The 13,819-nt window shown below is 34.9% G+C and overlaps 1 protein-coding gene across 2 annotated transcripts in view; it reads left to right on the top strand.

Annotated features, from left to right (window-relative positions):
• Window positions 1-12,844, top strand: part of LOC129268820 (uncharacterized) — a 33,440-nt gene extending 20,596 nt beyond the window's left edge. For both annotated transcript variants that reach the window (XM_064104623.1, XM_064104622.1), the window contains exons 7-13: window positions 1-62; window positions 1,614-1,699; window positions 2,512-2,668; window positions 4,937-5,035; window positions 6,891-7,049; window positions 8,360-8,455; window positions 10,658-12,844. The exon at window positions 1-62 is cut by the window's left edge and continues 69 nt beyond it. In XM_064104623.1, coding sequence (XP_063960693.1) covers window positions 1-62; window positions 1,614-1,699; window positions 2,512-2,668; window positions 4,937-5,035; window positions 6,891-7,049; window positions 8,360-8,455; window positions 10,658-10,738 — 740 coding nt within the window. In that variant the 3' untranslated portion in view covers window positions 10,739-12,844. The remainder of the gene's footprint in view (window positions 63-1,613; window positions 1,700-2,511; window positions 2,669-4,936; window positions 5,036-6,890; window positions 7,050-8,359; window positions 8,456-10,657) is intronic.
• The last annotated feature ends 975 nt before the right edge of the window (window positions 12,845-13,819 follow it).

Genomic DNA, 13,819 nt, shown 5'->3' with positions numbered 1-13,819 from the left:
AACTACTCACAAAGAAGGAAAGGTTTGGGATGTTTAACGACAAGACCTTTGGGATGATCATTGTAAGCTAATCTTTCTTATCAACATGGAAGTCAGTTTTTAATTAAAAATTGTTATTTCGGAAAAAAAAAAGGAGCAGAACCATCTTCATTTGATAAATAATACGAAAAAATACATGAGTTGATCATGTTGAATAGCTAGCTATGCCTACTCTAATGGGAGTTTTATTTGCATAGGGCCTACTAGTGTTTTAATCGGAATCATTTTAGAGAAGCATTCATGAATGAAAACTATTAATACACACTTATTTCCTCGATTTTGTCCTGGAGGTATATGCTATTTCAATATCAAGGCGTAATTGTCAGGTTATATAGATAACGTTGTTTATCTGAGGTATTTTGCCATCCCCGTCTTCTTTACCCCCCTCCCTCTCTATCTATCTATATATCTATCTATCTATCTGTCTGTCTGTCTAGCTATCTTTCATTCTTTCTATATCTATCTATCTATCTATCACTCTATCTATCTATCTATCTATCTATATATCACTCTATCTATCTATCTATCTATATATCACTCTATATATCCATCTATCTATCTATCTATCTATCTATCTATCTATCTATCTATCAATCACTATATCTATCTATCTATCTATCACTATATCTATCTATCTATCTATCTATCTATCATTCTATCTATCTATATATATATCATTCTTTCTACCTATCACTCTATCCTTTTATCTATCTACCTATATATCACTCTATTTATCTATCTATCTATCTATCTTTCTATCTATCACTCTATCTATCTATCTATCTATCTATCACTCTATCTATTTATCTATATATCCCTCTATCCATCTATCTATCTGTATATATATATATATATATCACTCTATCCATGTATCGATCTATCATTCTATCTATCTATCACTATATCTATTTATCATTCTATCTATTTATCTATCTATATATCATTCTATCCATCTATCTATCTATCTATATATATATCTATATATCATTCTATCTATCTATATATAACTCTATCCATATATCTATCTATCTATCTATCTATTTATCACTCTATCTATCTATCAAGCTAGCTATTTATCTGTCTATCTATCTGCCTATCTATCTATCTGTCTGTCCGTCTATCTATCTATATATCTTTTTATCCATCTATCTATCTAACTATCTATCTGTCATTCTGTCTGTCTATATATCTATTTATCCATCCATCTATCTATCATTCTATCTATCTATCCATCTATTTATCCATCTTTCTATCTATCTATATATGTATATATCTATCACTATATCCATCTATCTATCTATCTACATATCACTCTTTCTATCTATCAATCTATCTATCTTTCTATCTATCACTCTATCTATCTAGCTAGCTATCAATCTGTCTTTCTATTACTATATCTATCTACATATTTATCTATCACTCTATCTATCTGCCTATCTGTCTATCTATCTGTCTATCCATCCATCTCACTCACTTTCTTTCTCACAGCCTACATACATGGTTACTCTCTAATTTTGAGCTAGTTTTCCATTCTAACAATCAGTGTGAATATATATCATTATTATTGGTAACAGTATAGCGATTATGATTCTCACGTGTTGGCGACGAACACCGACTTAGAAGCGCCGATGGCCCCCATACCTGACACCAAACTAGCAAGGTAAGATCTAGTAAAATAATATTATCATTAACAATAATGATAACGATAATAATAAGTGATAATAATAATAATAATAATGATAATAATAATAATAATAATGGTAATAATGATAAAACTTTTCACAATGGTTATGATAATAATCAGCCATGATAGAATGATGATGACTACATAATAATGATAATAATAATAGCAATAATAATGGTAGTAGTAGTAGTAGTAGCAATAGTAATGGCCAAAGTAATAGTAATAGTAAGTTTCGATATATCGCTCATATCTTTCAGAAATAACACGCCCTGTGCTCCACAGTTTGACCCCATACAGCTGCAAAGAATAGATATTAACCGTTTTATTTATTTTTTTAATTTATGTATTGATCAAAAGTCAATACATAACATATAATACACAATATATAAACAAATTTCCAATGTTTAGGAATAAAACAAATAAAAAATATATATATACACGTGATTAAAATTATTTGAAGAAAGGAAAAAAATGATTATAACAATAATAATGTTAACCGTTTTAAGCAAAACACTAACCATCACCATTGCTATCTTGATTTTCATTGTTTCATCATATATTTTGATAGAGATGGTACAGCTCAAATTGAATATTTGATAATGGTCCTGAATATATAAATTTTTTCATATATTTGTTTACAATATCGATTTGAACTTGTAATATTTTTGGATTTTGTACTTTGAGTTTAACGTTTTCGCCATGTGAGTTGTCTTTTTACTGATTTTATTTATTCATTTTTTGTTCTTTCCACTTTCCCAATTTTTTTGGCTAAAATTCCGATTTCCCAGAGCGCATGAAAAGATGAAGAAGAAACGAGACAGGGACATGGAGCAACACGCCAAGGTCACAGAAGCAATGACACACTTCTTAACCGTTCTCAATGTATACAATCTGGATGGCAACGCAACCATAAGTCGCGAAGAGTTTAGCAGAGTCTTCAAAGATGTACGTTTGGCGCGCTTTAAAAGTTTTCATTTGTATACTGTAGGCCTACGTTGTAATATGCATTTGAGGGGGTTTCACGCCGAGACGCTGAACGCTTTCAAGAACATAGAAAATGTATTATCAAATGCCCTTCATGACAAAATTATAGGAGCAACCAAGTAGCCTTTGTCGAAAATTGATGAATCATGACGGCAGTTTCGTCCTGAAGCACATTTGCAATTTTTTGACAGTTCCGAAACTTGATCAGGACGAAACTGCTTTCGCGGTTTGGTTCACCAATTTTCGACAAAGACCTCCTAGTAGTTCATTGTCGTTTGATGGCCTTTTCAATTAATTTCACTGTGAGTTTTTTTTCTTGAATAAGTTCTGCGTCGCGCTTGCTAAAAGCCCCCTCACACCTGACCGAATGTAGGCGGACGAAGGGTGACGAATGGGAAAAATGGACGAAATGCACGCGAATTCAACGAATTCAAATAAAATTTCCGTCAAATCATGCGATCAGTAACTATTGACAAATTTTATCAACAAACGGTAAGCGAAGGATAAATATGACATGCAAAGGATATCGATTTTTCGGTTCACCTCTTTGAGAAACTTGCGGCCGAAGGCGAGCGAAGGGTTGATATAATCCAATAAGATGAAGGAACAGTGAGCAATGGTTTGATATGGCGTGCGATTAGAAACGAAGACGAGGGAATAGATCAGGCAATCTTGTTCGTTGTGTCATCGTGTTGCTTCGTTACGGGTTCTTTCGAGATCGGTCCGCAGACTAAATAAGAGATGCGAATTCAAACAGATGACCAACGATTTTTCAATTCGTCGGGAAATTTTAAACATGTTCAAAATTTCCGCGCGAATTTGAATATGATTTACTATCAGTTACCATTGAAAACGATTTGAAAAAATGCCTTTCGCCAGCCATCGCAAGGCATATTTCAGGCTAGGTGTGAGGGGGGCCTTAAAACCTCCAATTGACTTCCCCGCGCCGTCTTCTTAGATTCGAATTCTTGAAGGTTGGCTATCCTGGCATATAAGCCGAATTCAGTCCGGGCGAAGTTAGCCAACCTTCGAGAATTCGGGCCTTAGAGGTCATGACAGTACGGACCACTGACTTGCGTCTGACGCATCTCTGACAACTCCTTGTATGTATATTCATATATCCTCTAAGTGAGGGCGCAATGAGATTACAACATCACATGCATAAGGTCAGTTAATTATGGGTCACATTTGATTGCCAATCGTATTACACCGAAACAGCAAGAAGAGAGATCGCCCTCTAAAGGGATGGTCCAGGCTGGAAATATTTATATCTCAATAAATAGAGTGAAATTCACAGTGCAAAATGCTGAAAATTTGATCACAATCGGATGACAAATAACAAAGTTATTGGATTTCAAAGATTTGCATTATTCCGTTGAAACAGTTCTCGGCATGTCTTTATGAATATTCATTAGGTGGGCTGATGATGCCATATCCCCACTTATTCTTTTTTAATTTTATGAAATTAGTTTTATTTAACATCCTTCTACCAAGAACTAAAACAATTGGATTGACAACTGATTAGGTGCATTAGTTATTTATTGCAGCAACTTATATCATCATAATGGAGACACATCATTTACACATGTATGAATAAATGAAACATTTATGATTTCATGTAATAACATAAGAAAAAGGAAAGTGGGGATGTGACAGCATCAGCCCATCTAATGAATATTCATGATGATGTGCATATAACTGTTTTCACAACAAAACATTGATAAAGTTTATAATTCAATATCTTCGTTATTTGTTATCCGATTTAAATGAACTTTTCAGCATTTTGCTCTGTGAATTTTACTCTATTTATTTAGCTATAAATATTTTCATCCTGGACCATCCCTTAAACTATAATAAAGTTATTTTCGAAAGTATATGTGTTTTAAAGTTGATGTGTACCATCATAGTTGAAAGATATCCTGAATATTCACGCTTATTCCCCCCCCCCTCATGAATGGTAGATATTAATTTCCTTACCACCACAAAGTGGTCGAAATCTTTCCCCAAAACGCATTCTTTGGATCGCAATAAAGTGCATAATTATATTATTCTCGAAGTGATAATTTCCAGAATTTGTTCATAAAAAAATCCAAAATGTGTTTATGAAAATTTCTATAGCAGATTCATATGTGCAGATTACTATTACACTCCTATTTTCACTCTCTTCGTCTCTCCCTCTCTGTCTCTCCCTGTCTCTGTCTTTCTGTTTCTCTCTCTCCCTCTCTTTAGACGAATGAGTTCACCAATGAAGATATTGAAATCCTTTTCGGCAAGGGTTTAACATCTGATAAGATCTTCGAGTCGCTTGATGTTAACAGAGATGAGCAGGTAGGTCATTTAATTCAGCAATAATTATTGACTTTATCACTATTTTATTTTTTTATTTATATTTATTTATTCATTTATCTATTTATTTATTCAGTTAGTTATTTAGTTATTCATTTAATCATTTGTTTAACATTATAATTTTTTTTGGGGGGTGGTACTTCACAAAGAGTTGATTATGACTTCGAAATGCTTAATTTTCACAGTATGAAGATGATTTACATTGTGTTATAATAATAATAATAATAATAAGAGTAATAATAATAATGTTATTAGCGGTATATTTACCCAGGGTAGCCACTTCAGTTCCGAAAACTGTTCTCCCAGCGGGCCCTGCTATCATTACCCCAGGGTTCCACACTGTGAACACATTGAAGGGCACAGTATACAACAGTGTGTAACACAATGTGAAGTCGTCGAACTGTTATCATTTTAAAAGTGTTAATCCTATTCTAGCATCATGTTAAGATAACGCTCACACTTTGAACAACTATACAATGTAAGTGTCCATTGTGCGTTCACATGATAGATTATATGTTAATATGAATTTTAAATTAAAATGACTGATTTTCACAGTATGAAGATGATTTACATTGCGTTCCACACTGTGAACATACTGTAGGGCACAGTATATCACAGTGTGGAGTCGTCGCACTGTTATATTTGAACATTTTAACAGTGTGAATTAAATTCACATAGTTAAAAATCCACTCACTGAACAATGTTTATATAACTTTCACACTGTGGACATCTGTAGAATGTAAGTATCCATATTGTGTTCACATAGCGGACTATACCATATAATCAAGTTTCACAAATGTTAAAATGCTTGATTTTCATATTGTGAAGATGATTAACAATTAATATGCACCACACTGGGGACACAGTATACCACAGTGAGTAATACTGTGTGAAGTCGTCATATGGATATGTTAATTGGATCATTTTAACAGTGTTAATCATATTCTCACATAGTTAAACTGCTCAAATTGAACATTTCAGATAACGTTTACACTGTGGACAACTCTACAGTGTGAACGTTCATAGGCCCTAGTTTGTTTACACTGGACAATGTTAAAATAAGTTTCACGATGTTAAACTGCTTGATTTTCACAGTTTGAAGATGATTCACAATTAATATGTTCCACAGTCTGAACACACTGTGGGGTACGGTGTCCCTAAGTGTGCAATGTAATTTTAAATCATCGCCACACTGCTAGATTTGAGCATCATACAGTGTGAATATTTCACGGTCTGCTATATACACACACACACACACACTGTGAACACATTCACACTGCGGAGATGTCCACAACGTGGAATCGTCTAATTCACACTGTTAAATTTGAGCATTTTAATAGTGTAAATTGCATCTTCACATAGTACATTATATGAACACACTGTGAATATTCACACTGTAAATGTTTCCGCAGTATGCAATTGTATTCATACTGCTGTAACAGTGTGTATCGTATCTTTATATAATCTGATATGTCAACACACTCTGAATAAATCACTATCATTACTGGAAAGAACACAGCGCCACACAGTGTGTGCCACAGTGAGTTCACAGTGTGGAAAACAATGTGAAACTACCCTCACATTGTTAAATTTGAGCATTTTAACAGTGTGAATCACATGTGACCACACTATGAACAGTCACACCGTCGAGGTGTCCACAGTGTAAAAATATATTCACGCTATTGAATTTGAGCATTTTAACCAGTGTGAATGTTTTCGAACATTCCACTATGTGAACACACTGTGATCACACTGTGTGATGCTGCGTTCTTTCCAGCTGCACAGGCATGTCACTTCCGTCAGCGATATAGCCATCTTTTCATTTTATCTTTTGTAGATTGACTTCCATGAGCTGATGGTATTAGCTGAAAGAGAAGGGGTTGGTCTTCAAACACAACATATTGGATCCGGAAGGCAAGACATCTTCAAGCCGGCAGAGTTTATCACTGGTATCTTCACTATGTTACTCCTGAATGTCAAACGAGCTTTCCTAGAGGTGAATATTTATTTTATTAAGGATACTCATTGATCATGTTGATATAGTACTGATTAGTGTTTTTGTCATTGTCTTATTGTCAGCATTATCATCTTTATCATCATTATCATCATCACCATGCATTATCATCATCATCATCATCATTATCATCATCGTAATCATCATCATGATGATCATCATCACCATCATCATTATTATCACTATCATCATCATCATCATCATTACCATCATCGTTATCATCATCGTCATCATCATCATCATCATCATCATCATCATCATCACCATCATCATTATTATCATCATCATCATCATCATTATCATCATCGTTATCATCATCGTCATCATCATCATCATTATCATCACATCACCATCATCATTATCATCACCATCATCATCATCATCGTTATCATCATCGTCATCATCACCATCATCATCATCATTATCACCACCATCAGTATCACCATCATCATCATCACCATCATCACAATTATCACCATCATCCATCATCATCATTATCACCATCGTTATCATCATCGTCATCATCATCATCATCATTATATTCACCATCATCATCATCGTTATTATCGTCATCGTTATCATCATCGTCATCATCATCATCATCATCAGCATCATTGCCAACATCATAGTTAGTCATCATCAATATAATCTTACCGCCATCATCAACTGCAGTTTGACAGAAAATTCCATCAAAGAATAACACACCCATAACTTGCATAACTTTTGTACATTTCTTATGACGGCATGTGCAAGCCACTGGCAAATACACCATGAAATGTAAATTTTAAATATTCCCAATTTGAATGGCTTTTGATGATATTGTTCTGCTTTGATTTGGCAACACTGTAAAAACTTTTTATATACAGAGTCAAAATCGACTCGGAATTGGATTCAACTCCATTCCGAGGCAAAGTGACTCAGCTTCCAAATTGACTTGACTCGGACTGTGGTGGCATTGATAGCTAAACATCGATTCAATTCCGAGTCAAAATTACCAGGAAAGTGGGTCATTTTGACTCGGAAGAGAGTCAGTTCAAGTCATATTAGACACCGCAGAAATGAAGAATTCAGACCTGCAAAGAGATTGGGGTCAGTCTTCCATAATTATAGTCAGAGTCAGACTAGTCTACAGTGATTGCCATCACTTATTTTTTTTGGTCCACCTGCTCGAATAAATATTGGTGAATATTTTCAAAATATTCGAGCCGGAAGCGAGGGCATATTTGAGCGAGCTTGACTAACTTGATATCTTGAAATTCAATCACTTAAGCTTGTTTTTTTACTCTATTTAGGGTAGTGATATTGAACGAACAGTCCTGATCAACACAGTCTACTTTAAATCGTTCCACTTCAATCCAGAACAAGAGGATGTGGATTTTCTGGTAGAGGTAAGCAACTCATTTTATTCACTTAAATTCAAGACCAGTTCAGTCCGTTTCTATTCAGCTCAGTTAAGTTCTCGACACTTCGATCTTCAGATGATAATCGAACCTAGATACTTACTATACTTCTCACCACTGGCGTAAATCCCGGGGGGGGGGGGGGGATGGGGGGATATATCCCCCCACTTTTCGAGGAGGGGGGGATGGCCTGTACAAACATCCCCCCCCCCCACTTTTTACGAAAGAAATGAAAAAAAATCACAAGAGATAATTGTTTTATTGGTGAAAATTCTTCCTAAAATACCGCTTAACAAATAAAACAATATTATTGAATCATAAAATGAAAATAAAGAGCCAGTTCACCATTTCCAAACGAAATACATATGTCCTTATTATAACATTGAAGAGAAACCCCCGTTTCTTCCAATTCATCAATGTTAGGGTCTTTGGGAAGGGATTAAGATGGAATGTCTAAAAAAATATGAATGTAATCACTAATAAAACCATTAAACCATCATGGGGTAAAAAATATAATAATATAGGAGGGGTATTTGCCATATGGACATACAGTGGCGTACCTACGGGGGCATGGAGGGCACATCCCCCCCCCCCCCCCCATCGGCTGACCAAAAAAAAAACGGGGAAAGGGGGAAAAGGAGAAAAGAGGGAGAAAGGAAGAGAAACATAGTAAAAGAAGAAAATATTATTCATTATAATATTATATTATATTATAATTATGTTATGTTACATTACATAAGAAACATTTTTATAAATAACTTTATGATTTGCCCAAGGCCTACGTCTTCATTGTTCCTGGTGCTCGCACTGTCTGTTTAACGAGATATATAATCATGTTGTACTAAAACATTCCGTTTTCAAGTCAATACAAACCAAATATATTTCCTAGCATCTGAGTTATCATTGTTTTATGTAGTGACATATATGCTTCTTTTTCGTGTCTCAAAAAGTGATTGCCCCATGTTAAGGTCTTCGTATATATGAAACATTTCCTGTCCGTGATTACGTTCGCATTAGTGGATTGGTGAGATAAGTCTGCTCTTCATGAATTCCTAAAATCAGTCCTTAAAATGTCCCTTCTTCTGATCTGAATATCAAAAATTTTCAGCTCGCGCTTCGCGCTCGCATCATTTGGTTAATGAAATACGTATGGTCCTAGTTAATTCCTACAAAGAAACCTTAGAATGCCCCACTTCAGGTCTGAATTATCTAAATTTTCAGCTCGCGCTTCGCGCTCGCATTGTTTAGCGAGACAGGTACCTATCATAATTACACAAATTTGATTATAATGTCCCTTTTTAGGTGTGAATATAAAAAAATTCAGCTCGCGCTTCGCGCTCGCATTATTTGATCAGTGAGATACATATCCGTTTAATGACTTTGTCCTTAAAATGTCTCTATTAGGTCAGTATAACTGGCAACTAGCGCACTCACTCAGTGATTCAAAAATTTTGCTGGTGCCCCCCCCCCCCCCAATGCCGTGACCCACGGTACGCCACTGTGGACATAATGACAATTCCTTGCATATCTAAAAACATGACTGCAAAAAAATGCCAAAATATTTCAATCATCCCCCCCACCCATCAACACGGATTTACGCCAGTGCTTCTCACTATACTCTGAGCCAAACGCTTTGGAATAACAGCACCCAATGAAAAGAAAATACCGAAAAGTATTCCTGAAATCATCTTTGCCGCCACTTTTAATAATAATAATAATAATCCGCTTTTTTATATAGCGCTTATGCAATCTGAACGACGTGTCTAAGCGCTTTACAGATATATTATTACCCCGGTCATCGGATTCAATCAGTCATTCCCGCACACAATGTAATTTTAAGAAGCGCCTGCAGATTGAAGTCCCGTTTATTTTGCAAGATTTTTTTTCTTTATGGTTTTATAATGTTATCTATTGAATGTAATCCTTTCATGTACAGCGCTATGTTACAGACTGATAGATATTTAAAATAGTCAATTGCTTAGCCATAGTAGGCCTACCGGGCTAAAGCAGTGTGCATAACATAAACGGCAAATACCGGTAATATTCAAAAGAGGTTACCATGATGATAATAAGCAAGTAATGTAACTCATGATGAAAACGTTAATTGGTCAAGAAATTTGGACTTGAAAAGGATCTTTGAATATAAATTGTTTTTTAATGGTAATTTATCCTTTTCCTCTGTACATACAGCAAGGGAGACGTGGATTCCTGCAGTTTCTCAAGTACCAAGCTGACAAAATGTCATCGGGAAAGCAAACGTGTTCATCGTAGAGGGCGACAGACATCGTTCACATCTGAGTTTAATGTGTTTTTTTAAATAATGATTTCAATATTCCATGGTGTAAACAAATTATTCGGAATATCGAAAAATTCAAGCTGGTGAGGAAGCAGTTAAATGGATATTTTGTTCGGTATAGGCGTATATTTTCACATTATTATTGTTTTATTTCGCATGTATATCCTATTTTAATTGTTTATTTTCATGATGCTGTCATAGATAAATTATGTATAATCTTTTTTGTCGGATACAAGAGAGAGAGAGAGAGGGGGGGGGGGGGGGAGAGAGCCGTGGAAAGAGAGACAAAAAGATAGGAACTTGAAACTGAAATATCATATACTACATGATCCAAACTTTGTATGAGCAGTTCAACATGTTCAGGGGAGCATTTCATCAACTTTTTTTGTATGAGACAAGTTGTCAAATATGACAAATTTCGTTTATTCTTATTGGCTAAGAAGCATTGTTACTATGGTAACTGCACGTCGGATATTGCTGTCGGATAAAGCGTCCGACAAGTCCTTTCATGAAAATGCTCCCCAGAAAGCCAACTGATAATTATATTTACGTTTTTTATTGATGGCGTTATAGGGCTAGTGGGGCGATGGGTTTTTTTATGTAAAAAAAAAATATATAAAAAGATTTAATGATATTCTTTATATGATTTAAACTTATAGTTATATTCATTGTCATCGTCCTTATTTGTATTGTAAAATCATGAAATCAATTCAGAAAAGCAAGCGTGTTTCTCCACTTCCCCCCAAATGTTCTTCTATGATACTGAAAAATCAGCCAGGCTGGAGGGTATCTTCATTTCGAATAAATCAAGAAAAACTAAATATTTGTTAGTGTATGATGGTGTGTTATACGTTGTGTGTGTGTATGTCCAATGGTGATTTCAGTACTTTCTTTCGCGCTAAATAATCAATGAATATTAAATGATGAATACCATATACCACAAGAAATTAGGCTCACCTTTCGCTCTTAAAGTCGTTCTTAACTTACGAACATCTTTATAAAACGCAAACGGCCCCAGTTTTCTGGGTATAAAGTTTTACAGCCTTCTTCCATATACATAATTTACATACTGTATTTTATATTCATTGTTTTTTTTTACTATATTCATTATATTATTGATTTGTATATTCTATATGAAAATGGATGAGATGTCAGACGGAAAAAAATCCATGTTTGACCCAATTTAGCCAAGACATGAATTTGGTCGTTCTTATATATTGTACTTTGTTGTTCTTACATTGACTATGTTGACATATTTTTTTTTATCGCAAATTATATTATGGATCATCACGTAACTGGTATTGTAGCAAGTTTGAAGAACATTGCAACTTTTTGTGCAGTGACCGAAAATATACTCTTTATGTAAACAAATATATTCAACAGATAAAGAAAATTGAACATGTTTTATTATAATTATGGAGGCCATGACGAGATTTGAATAATCTGTTCAGTAGGTGTGTGCTCACTATTATTTTCATGATTAGTGTGCGCCTACCCATCACACACTTAAAAAAAACCGGTAATTTTGCGCCCTTCGAATGTATAAGGGGGGGGGGGTGGTCCTTTACGGGGTGCAACTTTGCACCATATAACAAGATTTTTGCACTATCATGATTCCACTGAGTTAACTACATTTCATACTATACCCTAAAAGGTGTGCATGGTTGTAAAAGGTGTGCCCTTTTCACTTATTACACCCTACCAGGTTGCAAATCTACGGCCGAAGTGACAATGCCCTACTTGAACCGTGTGTTTATTCTTTTGATTTATTATTCAAATATGAACCATGATTGTCAAGATTTTAAGATCTTAAGGTTATTATTGGTATCCATACCTTGTATTCTATACTATAATAACGCTGTTTTAATAATAATAATAACGGTATATTTACCCAGGGTATAATTATCCACTTCAATTTTGAAAACTGTTCTCTCAGTGGGCCCTGCTATTATAACAATATACTGTCTGGCGCAGAGGCGTCGATCCTGGGGGGGGGGGGGCAGGGGGGGGCGATCGCCCCACCAATGAAAATATTGGGGGGCAAACATATCATTTTGCCCTCCCAATAATTCCGGATATACAAAAAAAAAACAAGATTGTAATGTTTAGCAAGCGAGATTGAGATACACAACTCGTTCTTTATTCAAAATCGTGCTCAAAATGTCTGCTTTTCAGATTGGAATATAAATTTTTTTAGCTCGCGCTTCGCGCTCGCATCATTTCTGTAGTAAAAACCCATACTTTTCATGATTGAATAGGTAAATGTAAATGTCCCATTTTCAGTTTTAAGCTTCAAAAGAACTCCTGCTTCTATTTGCAATCATCTTTTCTTGGATATATATCTTGTTCTTTATCAAAAACTTCCATTAAACTGTCATTTTTTTCAAATCGAAATATCAAAATTATCAGCTCGCGCTTCGCGCTCGCATCTATTCTTCTTTTAGATACCAATCTTAATCATTAGTACCAAAAATGCTTAGAATATCAAGCTTTCAGGTCAGAATATAAAGAAATTTCAGCTCACTTTCGGCACTCGTACTATCTGTGTAGTGAGATATGCATCCTCATGAGTTACAAACAGGCACACTTTTCCTGTCAGTATGCTAAAAAAAAATCAGCTCGCGCTTCGCGCTCGCATTAATTTGTTGGTGAGATACGTGTCTGTGTCTCATGAGTCATATATATATATATATATATATGTGTGTGTGTGGGGGGGTGTATGTATGTGTGTGTGTGGGGGTGTGGATGGGTGTCTTATACGATCGAGCGCCTTTGGAACGTTAATGATTTTGCCCCCCCCCCCCCAATCTGAAAAATGGATCGACGCCCCTGGTCTGGCGTGTATAGTTTAATCTATATAAGTTTTATAATGATTTATGTATTGAGGTACCAACTGGTCGAAAGATGATGAAAAGTACACAGTCACAATGTTTTTTTAAATAATTGTACTTATGTATGAAGAATAAAAGTGGTAAACATCACAAAATATTAAACAGAAGACTTATTTCAACAACTTTTTTTAGTGTGAAAGCAAGTCCTATAAATGTATTAGAAAT

The sequence above is a fragment of the Lytechinus pictus genome, chromosome 9, assembly GCF_037042905.1.
Source record: "Lytechinus pictus isolate F3 Inbred chromosome 9, Lp3.0, whole genome shotgun sequence".
Taxonomy (NCBI): domain Eukaryota; kingdom Metazoa; phylum Echinodermata; class Echinoidea; order Temnopleuroida; family Toxopneustidae; genus Lytechinus; species Lytechinus pictus.
This window is presented reverse-complemented; position numbering and strand designations above follow the sequence as displayed.